Source organism: Empidonax traillii, unplaced genomic scaffold, assembly GCF_003031625.1.
Source record: "Empidonax traillii isolate 1590-97213 ecotype Southwest subspecies unplaced genomic scaffold, ASM303162v1 scaffold993:size324958, whole genome shotgun sequence".
Classification (NCBI taxonomy): domain Eukaryota; kingdom Metazoa; phylum Chordata; class Aves; order Passeriformes; family Tyrannidae; genus Empidonax; species Empidonax traillii.
Window position 1 is genome coordinate 21,066 of NW_020956186.1, and position 11,976 is coordinate 33,041.

Below are 11,976 nucleotides of genomic sequence, written 5' to 3' on the forward strand. Positions count from 1 at the left end.
CGGGCCGCTCAGGGGCGCCCTTGGCATCGGGAAGGGGCGGGGTCCAGGAGGGGGCGGGGACACGGCGAGGGATCTTCTTCTTTATGGGCGTGGCTGGCCGTGCTGGCCCCGCCCCCTGCCCCGGCTCCGCCGGTACGGGGCTGGGGCGTCCCCTGTTACCCCCTCGTTGGGATGAGCCCTTCCTCCATAGGTGGGAGACCGGCCCCTGTGTGGACCTCTTGGGGTGGGGACCCCCTGCATCATCCCTGCGATGGGGGGACCGCTGCGTGACCCCCCAGAGTTGAGGGTTCCATGTGTCTGTCGCCCGTGGAGTGGGGGACCCCTATGTCACCCTCGGAGTGAGGGAAAGCTGCGGTCACCCCCGGGGTGAGGGAGCTCCTGTGTCGCCCCTGAGATGAGGGGCCTCTCTGTGACCCCCTGGGGTAGGGAGTCGCATGTGTCACCTTCGGAGTGGGCGACCCCCTGGGTGACCTCTGTGCTGGGGAGCCCCCTGTGTGATCCTCGCTGGGGCGGGGCGGTCACCTGTGTCCCCGTCCAGGGTGGAGGACCCTGTATCATCCCTGAAGTGGAGGAACCCTGGGTCACCCCCTGGAGTGGAGAAACCTCGGCATGACCCCGGGATTGGGGACCCCTGGGATGGGGGTTACCCCTGTGTGACCACAGGGGCTGGAGGGTCTGCTGTGCCGCCCCTGAGGGTAGGGAACCCCTGTGTCACCCCCCAGTCTGGGGGAATGTCTGTGACCCTCTGGGGTAGGATCAGCCCTGCATGACCCTCCCGGAGTGGGGGGGGGTCTCCTGTGTCAACCTTAGGATTGGGGGACCCCTGTGTCATCCCCGAAGTGGGGGGACCCTGTGACATCTTTCTAGGGTGAAAGGACGACTGCATCGCCCGCCGGCGTGGGGGAACCTCTGCGTGACCCCGGGTTGGGGGGACCGCTGTGTGACCCCCGCGGTGGGTTCCCCTGGGCCGCCCGATGAAGAAGCGCTGCTGACCCCTCCCTTCCCCGGGGGTCTCAGCCCCCCGTACCCCAATGCCGCGGCCGCCGGCGGGGGCGGCGGGTGGAGCCGAGCGGGAGGGGCGGGGGCGGTAGCGGCGGGGGGCGGCGGGGACCGGCGGCGGCGGCTGCGCCGCGGCGGGAGCGGAGCCGGGACCGGGACCGGGGCTGGAACCGGGACCGGAACCGAGACTGGGGCCGGGGCTGGGGCTGGGGCTGGAGCTGGGGCTGGAACCGGGACCGGGGTTGGGGCTGGAACCGGGACCGGGGCTGGGGCTGGAACCGGGACCGGGGCTGGGGCTGAGATCGGGGCTGCGCCGCGGCGGAGTCCCTGCTGTGTCCGGGGCTGGGACCGGATCCGGGACCGGGATCAGGATCGGGACTGGCGCTGGAACCAGGACCGGATCCGAGACCGGAGCTGGAACCAGGACCTGGGCTGGAGCTGCGACCGGGACCGGGGCTGCGCCGCCAGCGGCCCCGCGGCACCGGCTGGGCAGCACCGGCACCGGCAACACGGGGGAGCGGAGCGGCCGGTCCCGTCCTGCCATCCCCTGCCTTCCTCTGCCCTGCCCACCCTCCTCCTCCGTGCCCTCCCCGCCGGCAGCGCCCTGAGCACGGCGCGGCGATGGGCTGAGAGTGCCGGGCACGGCGGGGCCCCGGTGGCGGCAGGATGAGGGGGGGCTCGGAGGGCAGCGGGGAGGGCGAGGGGCTCTCGAGCCTGCGGGCCTTCGCCCACAGCTCCTCTCTGCACGGCATCAGCCACGTCTTCGCCTACGGGGCCGTGTCCCTGCGCCGCGTGCTCTGGGGCGGCTTCTTCCTGGGCTCACTGGGGCTGCTGCTGCTCGTGTGTGCCGAGCGCGTCGCCTACTTCCTCACCTACCCCCACGTCACCAAGCTGGACGAGGTGGCTGCCCGCAACCTCACCTTCCCGGCCATCACCATCTGCAACCTCAACGAGTTCCGCTTCTCCAAAATCACCCGCAACGACATGTACCACGTGGGCGAGCTGCTGGCGCTGCTCAACGAGCGCTACGAGATCAGCAACCCGCAGCTGGCCGAGCCCCACGTCCTGGCTGCCCTGAGGGACAAGGCCAACTTCAAGAACTTCAAGGCGAAGCCCTTCAGCATGGCTGAGTTCTACAACCGCACCGGCCACGACCTGGCCGAGATGCTGCTGCAGTGCACCTTCCGTGGCACCGGCTGCACCGCCCGCAACTTCACCGTGGTGAGTGCCCAGAGGGTGGGGCAGGGACCCCCACGTGCCCCCGGGGCTGTGGAGGGACACGGGTGTCCTGCCAGGGTCAGCCACCCTTAGGTGAGCTCTTCCTCCCATCCTGCTGCACGTGGGCACATCGAGGACGGGGAGGGGACCCGCTGTGTGGCCCTGGGGCTATAGAGGGGCGTGGGTGTCCTACCTGGGTTGGGCATTGGCAGCTGAGCCCCTTCTTCCATCCCGCTTCTGCATCTCACCACCTACAGCACCATCAGCCCCTGCCCACCTTCCTGGGCACTGCAGAGGGACCTGGGTGTCCTGCCAAGGTCAGGCACCTGTGGGTGAGCCCCTTCTCTGGCCGACTGGTGCATCCCACCACCCACAGCACCATCAGTCTCTGCCCGCCCCTCTGGACACAGCGGCTGCCAGCCAGGGGTGTCCCTGCCCCGCACGCCACAGGGGTGCCAGGCGGCTGGGAACGGTGCCCAGCTGGAGCGGGGCTGTGCTGGTGGCTCTGTGCAGGGTGGGGAGCTCTGCTGGCATGCAGGCACGGGGATGGGGTGGCAGTGGGCACAGGATACTCATGAGTATGGGCTGCTCACAGTTGTGGGGTGCTCACCTTTATAGGGTACTCACAGGTACAGCCCCAGCTCCACTCCCCTGTTCCAGCTCCAGGTACCACCTGGGCACTGCCAGCAGCAGCTGCTGCCCTGGCTGTTGGCACAGAGGCTTCCAGGGGCAGCTCCTTCACACCTGGCACAGGTGGGGGTCCCTGTGCGAGCACTGGCCCCACCACTGCCCCCAGAGCAGGGCAGGGACAGTGGTACTAGCTGGGATCACAGCACATGGGTGACAGGCAGCGATGGTGGCACGGGCAGGACGGGCACATCCCTCAGGCTGCAGCAGCATGCTGGGCAGCCCATGCCTGCTGTGCCTAGTGCCCATCTCTGTTCCCAGCAATTACTGTCACCTTAATGCTCTTAGAGCACCAGTTAATTCTCTGGAGCTCAGGGATGAGCTGCCCTTCAGCAGCTCCATGCCCTCCCTGTGGCCCCTGTGCCCTCACACCCTTGGCCAGAGCCTCTCTACTGGTGTCCCTGCAGCAGGACCAGGCAGTGGCGCTGGCCCCTGGACTTGAGGGCCAGGACGTGTGGCTGGAGGGCTTAGTCCTGGATTGGGATCCTCTGCCCTGGGCTGTGGCACTGAGCTCTGGCGCTGCATCCCTGAGCCTTGTCCCACCCCATACTCAGGGTCCCTGAGGTCCCTGGGCACGTGGCAAACCCCAAGAGCCATTGGGGTGGGCTGTTCCCCCTTCTTGCCTCCTCCAGGGCCGGTGGGATGGGGCAGGATGGCGGTGCAGAGACATGGGTCCAGGGATGGAACAGCAGAGAGTGGGAACAGCAGGCCCCAGGGTGCAGGGCTGGGGGTCCCTGGGTGACCTGAGTGTGGAATCAGGAGGGCTGGCAGTGCCAGGGCCATCTCCCAATCCCTGTCCCCATCCATACCCCCCCCAGGCATCCCCATGCCGGGCAGTGGTTGCCATGACACCCGCCCCCCCCTTTCCTCCTTGGGCACCGTGTTGCCATGGTGACAGGTCCCCACTTTGGGAGCAGCTTGTTTCCACAGCAACGCCCCCTCCCCCCATGGGACACTGCGGGGGGGGCACATACAGCGGGGGGGAGGTGACCCCATGGGGCCAGTCCTGGGACCTCTGGGTGACTCCAGGAGCCCTGGCTGCAGATGCCAGTCCATGAAGGCTCAAGGTCACCCTTCAGGTCCCTGGCTGGGGGTGCAGGTCCCCAGGGTCACTGGGGTGGCTGGTCCAGGACAGGTTCTCGGGTTCTGAGGGGACACAGTGGCCTCTGCCACTGTGACTAAGGAGTCCCAGTCCCCATCACCATCCTGGCTTGTACCCTCCCTGCTCAAGTGTCCCCACGTGTCCCCTGGAGCCTCACTGAAACCCAATATCCCTGCAGAGTCCTGGCAGCCCAGACACAGGCAGGGCAGGGCGGGCACCGTCACCGTTCTAGCCTTGCTGTTGGCCCTGGCAGGCTCTGGGATCCTGCCCCGAGGCACTGGGATCCTGCACTGTGTCCTGGGGGGCACTGGGATCCTGCCCTGTCCTCACAGGGTCCCCACAGTGTCACCCAGGGCCCTGTCCCCCTGTCCCGTGTGTCCCGCAGATCTTCACTCGCCTGGGGAAGTGCTACACGTTCAACCCGGGGGGGCCGGGGCGCGAGGTCCTGACCACGCTGCAGGGGGGCTCCGGAAACGGCCTCGAGCTCATGCTCAACGTGCAGCAGGAGGAATATCTGCCTGTCTGGGGGGACACAGGTGAGACCCCTGCCCGTCTGGGGACACAGGGGAGCACCTCTGTGCGGCACCTGACCCCCAGCCCCTGCCCTGCAGACGAGACGTCCTTCGAGGTGGGGGTGAAGGTGCAGATCCACAGCCAGGAGGAGCCGCCCTTCATTGACCAACTGGGCTTTGGTGTCGCCCCCGGCTTCCAGACCTTCGTCTCCTGCCAGCAGCAGCGGGTATCCGGACACGGCGCCCGGGGCTGTGACCCCTGAGGGATCACAGGATGGACCCCTAGAGGGCTTGGGATGGGCCCCCAAAGGGCTTGAGACAGCCTGGTGTGGACACACTGGGACACCCCGAGCCATAGGGACATCCTGAACCCTGCTGTGGGTGCCACAGCCGTCCCTGCAGGGACATCCCGTGCCAAGCTATGCTGTGGGTGCCACAGCCATCCCTGCAGGGACATCCTGAACCCTGCCGTGGGTGCCACAGCCGTCCCTGCAGGGACATCCCATGCCAAGCTATGCTGTGGGTGCCACAGCCATCCCTGCAGGGACATCCCATGCCAAGCTATGCTGTGGGTGCCACAGCCATCCCTGCAGGGACATCCCATGCCAAGCTATGCTGTGGGTGCCACAGCCGTCCCTGCAGGGACATCCCGTGCTGAGCTGTGCCGTGGGTACGGTGCCACCACGCTGGCCAGGAGCAGCACACGGTGTGGGGCAGCCCCACATGGGGACCATGAGGCTTCTCCACAGGCTCCAGCTCCAGCAGCGACCCCCTGGCTCCCGTGGAACAGCCGCCAGGGGGGTGGCAGCACCCGGCCCCCGCAGCCAGACACCTAAATTTAGGTGCCTTGGGTGGGTGTCACCACGTGTGCTGGCGCGCGTGGCACAGGCGGCAGGAGCACGGCGGCAGCAGGAGCGTGGCCCTGGCACCCACGGGTGGGGGTGCTGGGTCCCTCACCAGGCCCAATCCCTGCATGGCTGGCTCCTGTGTGCTCCCAGGTGCCACGTGCCAGCCCTCGCTGGCTCCTTCCCTTCCACTGTGGCACCCGGTGCAGGTGACACTGCCTGCGACACCTGTCCTGCGCCTGGCTGGGAGGGACAGGGTGGGATGGGGACACCAGGGGTGCAGGACCAGGACCCCCCAGCACTCACTGGCTGCACAGTGAACACCGAGGGGAACATGGGGGTCTGTGCTGACCCCCTACCTGGCACGTCTGGCTCCCGTGTGCTCCCAATTGCCAGGTGCCACCCTCGCTGTGGCACGTGGTAGAGGTGACACTGCGTGCAACACCCATCCCCAAGACCAGAAAGGACGGGACGGGGCAGGAGGGGGGACTCTGGGGCAGTAGGACCTCCCAGCACTGGCTGTGCAGGATAAGCTCTTCCTGTGGTGGGCTGGGAGGTGGCAGCGTGGCCAGGGACGGCAGCAGGGACTACCCCAGCGGTGACAGTGGGAACCCCGGGACACCGTGTTTTCCTTAGCGGGCGCCGGCAGCTCGTGTACCTGCCCCCCCCGTGGGGGGACTGCAAGGCCACCCCCATCGAGTCCGACTTCTTCACCAACTACAGCCTGACCGCGTGCCGCCTGGACTGCGAGACGCGCTACCTGGCCGAGAACTGCAACTGCCGCATGGTGCACATGCCGGGTGAGCGGGGGGGCGGCCGGGGGGCTGCGGTGGCTGCCGGGACGCCCCCCCGCCCCTGCGACCGCCGCCTCCCCCGCAGGCAACGCCAACGTCTGCACCCCAGAGCAGTACAAGGAATGTGCTGACCCCGCGCTGGGTATGTACCGCCGGTCCCCCGACGTCCCCGGGCACCCCTGGGACCCCTCCCCTTCACTGGGCCCCTATTGCCGCGAGTGTGGCTCTGGTGTCCCTGTGCCCTCTGTGCCCCCATCGCTGCAGCCGTGTCTCCAGTGTCTCTGTGCCCTCACCAGGGTGGGGGTCACCACTGTCCCCAGACACGCGGGGCCGGGTTCCCCCCACGTGCCACCGATTCTGTCCCCGAGTGTCCCCCCCCCGGGCAGGGATCCTGGGGCTCCCTGTCCCACCCGTGCCCCCCCAGACTTCCTGGTGACGAAGGACAGCGAGTACTGTGCGTGCCGCACACCCTGTGCCATGGTGCGCTACGGCAAAGAGCTCTCCATGGTGAAGATCCCCAGCAAGGCCTCGGCCAAGTACCTGGCCAAGAAGTTCAACAAGACAGAGCAGTACATCGCGTGAGTGACACCGCCACCCCTGCCACCGCTGGTGCCACTACCATGTCACCCTCTGCCCCGCCAGCACGCCGTGTGGCACAGCGTGGCGGTGTGATGTGGCACAGCCACACGGCATCCCCAGCATGTGAACTGGTGTGACAGTGTGCCACAGCACACAGCATGAACCAGCACGGTGTGATACGACATCGCCGGGAGCCATGAACTGGCACAGCCCAGAGCAACGTGTGACACAGCATGGCCGCAGGGTGTCCCCAGCACACAGGAGCTGGCATCCCCAGCACATGTGCGCTGGCCCGGCACGATGTGACGATGTGCTAAGGCACAGTATGGCCACACGGTGTTCCCCAGCATCCGTGCACTGCTGTGACATGGCACAGCCACACGGCATCCCCAGCATGTGCAAGCTGGCACGGCACAGTGTGACGGTGGGACACAGCATGGCACAGCCACATGGCATCACCAGAATCCTGGAACTGGCCCAGCACAGCACAGTGTGATGGTGTGACAAGGCATGGCCACACGTCACCAGCGCACATGAACTGGCCCAGCACAGTGTACCCTGTGCAAATATGCCCCAGCAAAGGGAAAGCATGTGGCACTGCATGGCACAGCACAACATGGCATGGCACAGATGGCACCACATGGCATGATGCTACATGGCACAGCCCAGTATGGTCCAGCATGGCACGGGGCCCCAGAATACCGCCCAGCACATCCTTGTGCCCCCCAGCACCAGGCAGACCCCTCTGCCCATTCCCCTGCATCCCATGGCACAGTCCAGCCCCCCCGGTACAGCCCCCCAGCCCCCTGTGCCTGACACTGTCCCCTCGTCCCGTGTCCCCCAGGGACAATGTGCTGGTCCTAGACATCTTCTTTGAGGCGCTGAACTACGAGATGATTGAGCAGAAGAAGGCGTACGAGGTGGCAGGGCTGCTGGGTGAGGGTCGGGGGGGCCGGGGGAGGGCCGGGGGGGGCCCGGAGGGGCTCCGAGGGGTGTGTTCTCTGACACCGCCCCCCGCCCAGGTGACATCGGGGGGCAGATGGGGCTCTTCATCGGCGCCAGCCTCCTCACCATCCTGGAGATCTTTGATTACCTGTACGAGGTGAGGCCCCCCGATACCCCCAACAGCTCCCCCGCCCGGGGGGTCTCGGGGACGGGGCCTTTCACCTGCGCCCCCCCAGGTGTTCCGGGACAAACTCCTGAGCCTGTACAAGGAGAAGAAGCGAAGCCCCCGCAGCGACAGCGGCACCCTGGTAACTTCCCGCGCCTCCCGCCACCAGCCCCCAGCCGGGGGGTCGCATCTCATCCCCCTTCCCCGGCTCACCGCTCTCTCGTCCCTCTGTGTGCCCATCCAGGAGCACCCGGCGGTCCCGGGCAGCCCCGTGGCCCCGCGCCCACCCAGGTACACGCGGGGGGCACCCGGAGCCCCCCGGGGTCGGGGGGCCATTCCCTGCAGAACTCCCATTCCCTGCGGACCCCGCCCCCCATTCCCTGCAGATCCCCCCATTCCACACAGACTCCTCCCATCCCCCTACAGACCCCTCATCCTCTGCAGATCCCCCATCCCCTGCAGATCCCCCCATCCCACGTGGACCCCTGTGTTCCCTGCAGATCCCTGATTCCCTGCAGACACCCTCAAACCCTGCATACGCCTCATCCCCCGTCTTCATCATGGTCTCCAGCACCCTGTCCCGAGGTCCCCCGCCACCCCCAGAGCCCCCCCAGCCAGGCTGGGACCCCCCAACCTCCCCTCCGGGACGCGGTGGGGTAGAGGGGAGGGCACTGCTTGGGGATGGGGGCTGCACAGCGGCTGCGTGGTGGACCCCCAAAGCTGGGAGGCTCCCCGGGCATCCCGGGGGGCACATGGGGTGGGGGCCAGGGGCTGAGCCCCACAGCAGGTCAGGACACAAGGGGAGGGAGATGGCAGGGGGAAACCGATCCCCCCACCCCTCCTAACCCTCCGACCCCCCCACAGAGCGCCCGGTCCTCCCTGCGTGGCCCCACGCCCCGTCTCGGCGTCGCCCCGAACCTGCTACCTCGTCACCCGGCTCTAGGGCCCCCCCGGGACCCGTCGCGGAGCCCAGCCCGCCCTCCCGCCGGCCGGGGGGCCGGGGGGGCACCGCCGGGCCACAGGGCAGCCTCCTGTTCCCCCCCGCCCCCTGAGGGGGTGTCGGGGGGCTGGGGGCGAGGGGCTCCCCCAGCCCCGCTCCCGTGACCCTGCATGCGCTGCCTGTGCCCCCCCCGCGCTGGACATGCGACCCCCCCCACTGCAGCCTCCCCAAATAAAGAGGTGCCCCAGGCCCCGGCTCCGGCTGCTGGGGGTCAGAGGGACACGGCTGCTCCAGAAGCAGAGAGCAGCACTGGGGAGGTCACAGGGGAGGGCTGAGGGGCAGGGGTCGGTGAGAGGGGGGTCCATTATGTGCAGAGGGGGGTCCCTTGACACCCCAGGAAGGAGAAGGCGGCACTGGGCAGGGGGGAAGCTCTTTATGGGGTTCCAAACACACATCACCCACGTACGGCAGTGCCCTAGAAAAGAAACGGGGTCCTCTCCTGACCCCCCCCAGGGGGGCTGTGCCCAGATTTCCCCCCAGGAAGGGAAGCGGCGGGAGGGGAAGCAGACGCAAGAGGAGTGGGGGTCCCACCACCCGCAGGGTCCCCATGCCTGGTCCCAGAGGGTCCTGTGCCTCTACCAGCTTCGTGGCCCCATGTCCTCAGGAGGGTCTCATGCCCTGGAGGGGTCCCCTGCCCCCAGGGGGGTCCTGTGCCCCCAAGGGGAATCTGAGTGCCCTCAGCCCTCCCAGGGCTAGGGGGTCCAGGGGCCCTGTGCCAGCCCCCTGCAGCTGGGGCAGAACCTAATAAATACTGGGGGGGGGGGAGGGCTGCAGTTTAGGGGGGCTGGCACAGGCTGGGGACTGCCCACCCTGCAAGGGGGAGGGAGCCAGGGAGGGTTGGGGGGCCCTAGGGTGGGCAGAAGTCAGTGAAGTAGGGGTGCTGCAGGGCCTCCTCCGCCGAGATCCGCTGCACCGGGTTGCACTTGAGCAGGTTCTGGGGGACATGGTGGGGCTGAGGGAGGAGAGCACGGACAACCCCCCATCCCACAGCCTCCCAACTCCACTGTCCCCCTCAGATGGGTGGGGGGCTGTGAGGGGAGGGGGCAGCCACCCCCGGGGAGCCAGAGCCCCCGTGGCACAGGCAGGGGGACAGGGAGGGGGGACAGAGGTTGGAGGGGGGCACAGGTGGGGTCTCACCTGCAGCAGGTCCCGGCCGGTCGCGTTCAGCTTGGGCACCACGTTGACCAGAGAGGTGGTGGCCGGGTACATGGGGTAGGGCTGGGGACACACAGGTGACCCACAGCCCCCCCGGTAACCCCTCCAGCTCCCCCCAGCCCCCTCCTCACCTTATAGTCTGGCAGCTTGGCCATGGCCGGCCACTGCTCCTCCGTGGGGGTCCCCAGCAGCGTGGGGATGGTCAAGGGCCACCGTGGGGACACCCGGCACCCGACCCCCTCAACCCCTGCCCATCCGAGACAGGTCCCCATGCCCAGGGGTCTCCATTCCCACAAGGCTCCCCATTCCCAGGAGGTTCCCCATTCCCAACTGGGGTCCCTATTTCCAAGGGGGATTCCCAGAGGAGGTCCATTCCAGGGCTCCCCATTCCCAGAGCATCCCATTCCCCCCATTCCCAAGGATATCGGAAGATCCTCTTCAGCTGGTCGTCCACGTCGTTCCCCGGGAAGAGGGGCCGCCCCGCGTTGGCCAGTTCTGGGGAGACAAAGGGTGGGTCCCGGGGCTCCTGCAGCCCCCCAGGCCCCCCAGGGCCCCCCAACACACCTGCAAAGATGCACCCAGCTGACCACATGTCGATGGAGGTGGAGTAGAGCTTGGCACCGAAGAGGACATCGGGGGGCCGGTACCACAGAGTGACCACCTGGCAGGGACAGGACCCTCAGACAGGGACAGAGACACCAAGAGCACGGGGCAGCCAGCACCCCGAGCCCCTGGAGCCCCCCGAGCCCCCCTCACCTCAGCTGAGTAGCAGCGCACTGGGATGCCAAAGGCCCGGGCCAGCCCAAAATCCGCCAGCTTGAGCTCCCCATTCTGGAGGAGCAGGGGGGTCAGTGTGGGGGGCCCCACCTGTGCCAACTATACCCCAAAGGGGTGTTGTTCTGGTGCCCCCCACACCCCAGGGCAGGCAGTGGCCACTGCTTTGGTCACATCACCCTTTCCCATCACCGGGAACACAGGAGAGATGGAGCTGCACCCACGGTCAGACAGGCTCCAGGTGTGACCCCCCCAGAGAGACAGACAGACAGACAGCCCCCAGGTGTGACCTCCCCAGATAGCCAGACAGCCCCCAGCTCCCAGGTGTGACCCCCAGACAGACAGACAGACAGACAGACAGACCCCAGCTCCCAGGTGTGACCCCTCAGACAGACAGACAGACAGACAGCCCCAGCTCCCAGGTGTGACCCCTCAGACAGACAGACAGACAGACAGTCCCCAGCTCCCAGGTGTGACCCCCAGACAGAGGACCCCCACGCCCCACCCTGTTGATGAGCAGGTTCTGGGGTTTCAGGTCCCGGTGCAGGACGTTGCGGCTGTGGCAGAAGGCAAGGCCCTTCAGCAGCTGGTACATGAATGACTGTGGGGGACACAGGGGGTTTGTCAGCCCCCCACACTGTGGCCCCCTGTGGGGCCAGGCTGGGACCCTGGGGACTCCCTGGGACCCCCAGACCCACCTTGACGATCTCAGGGTCCAGGTCCCCATTGCAGCTGTCAAAATATTTCTTCAGGTCCTGGGGAGGGAGTGAGGAGAGGCCGTGTTGGGGGCGGCCAGGAGTGGTGACCCCGGGAACCCCTAGGGATCCTCAGGATCCCCCCGTGCCCCTGATGCTCACTCACCTGGTCACAGAACTCGAAGACCAGGGTCAGCTTCTTGTCGCTGTGCAGGACGTCGTGGAGCCTGCGGGGGGGGTGATCCCTGAGCCCTCCAGTGCCCAGCCCGGCCCGGGGCATCTCGCATGGCAGTCCCTGAGCCTCCCCCTGCCCTGTCCAAGGCACCCGGGGGGGGCAGCCCCCTCCCACCTCGCCCCACAGCTCCCCCCCACCCCGGCCTGGGCCAGCCCCAGGGAGCAGCCCCCGTGCCGTGATTCCACAGCCCCCAGGACCCCACAGCCCCCGTGACCCCACAGCCCCCGTGCCGTGATTCCACAGCCCCCAGGACCCCACAGCCCCCGTGCC

At 67.8% G+C, this 11,976-nt stretch overlaps 2 protein-coding genes across 4 annotated transcripts in view; one reads left to right on the forward strand and one right to left on the reverse strand.

The window, feature by feature from the left end:
* Positions 1-1,258: 1,258 nt before the first annotated feature.
* On the forward strand, positions 1,259-9,035 carry ASIC3 (acid sensing ion channel subunit 3). 2 transcript variants are annotated; one of them, XM_027903821.1, is made up of 11 exons: positions 1,259-2,220; positions 4,392-4,542; positions 4,618-4,745; positions 6,013-6,163; positions 6,243-6,299; positions 6,582-6,735; positions 7,581-7,672; positions 7,759-7,838; positions 7,918-7,989; positions 8,092-8,138; positions 8,712-8,866. In XM_027903821.1, exons 1-11 carry the CDS (start codon positions 1,666-1,668, stop codon positions 8,788-8,790), a joined length of 1,566 nt encoding a protein of 521 aa, XP_027759622.1. In that variant the 5' UTR covers positions 1,259-1,665; the 3' UTR covers positions 8,791-8,866. The 2 variants fall into 2 exon arrangements, with proteins under 2 accessions (XP_027759622.1, XP_027759621.1); XM_027903820.1 differs by lacking the exon at positions 8,092-8,138 and having other exon boundaries at positions 8,712-9,035.
* Positions 9,036-9,201: 166 nt separating this feature from the next.
* CDK5 (cyclin dependent kinase 5) overlaps positions 9,202-11,976 on the reverse strand; it is a 4,483-nt gene continuing 1,708 nt past the window's right edge. The window contains exons 4-12 of one of the 2 annotated variants that reach the window (XM_027903822.1): positions 11,638-11,698; positions 11,475-11,531; positions 11,282-11,377; positions 10,759-10,833; positions 10,567-10,663; positions 10,428-10,497; positions 10,134-10,194; positions 9,985-10,065; positions 9,202-9,781 (exon numbers count right to left, since the gene is read on the reverse strand). In XM_027903822.1, the coding sequence (XP_027759623.1) occupies positions 9,695-9,781; positions 9,985-10,065; positions 10,134-10,194; positions 10,428-10,497; positions 10,567-10,663; positions 10,759-10,833; positions 11,282-11,377; positions 11,475-11,531; positions 11,638-11,698 (685 nt within the window). In that variant the 3' untranslated portion in view covers positions 9,202-9,694. The remainder of the gene's footprint in view (positions 9,782-9,984; positions 10,066-10,133; positions 10,195-10,427; positions 10,498-10,566; positions 10,664-10,758; positions 10,834-11,281; positions 11,378-11,474; positions 11,532-11,637; positions 11,699-11,976) is intronic. The other variant, XM_027903823.1, reaches the window with a different exon arrangement.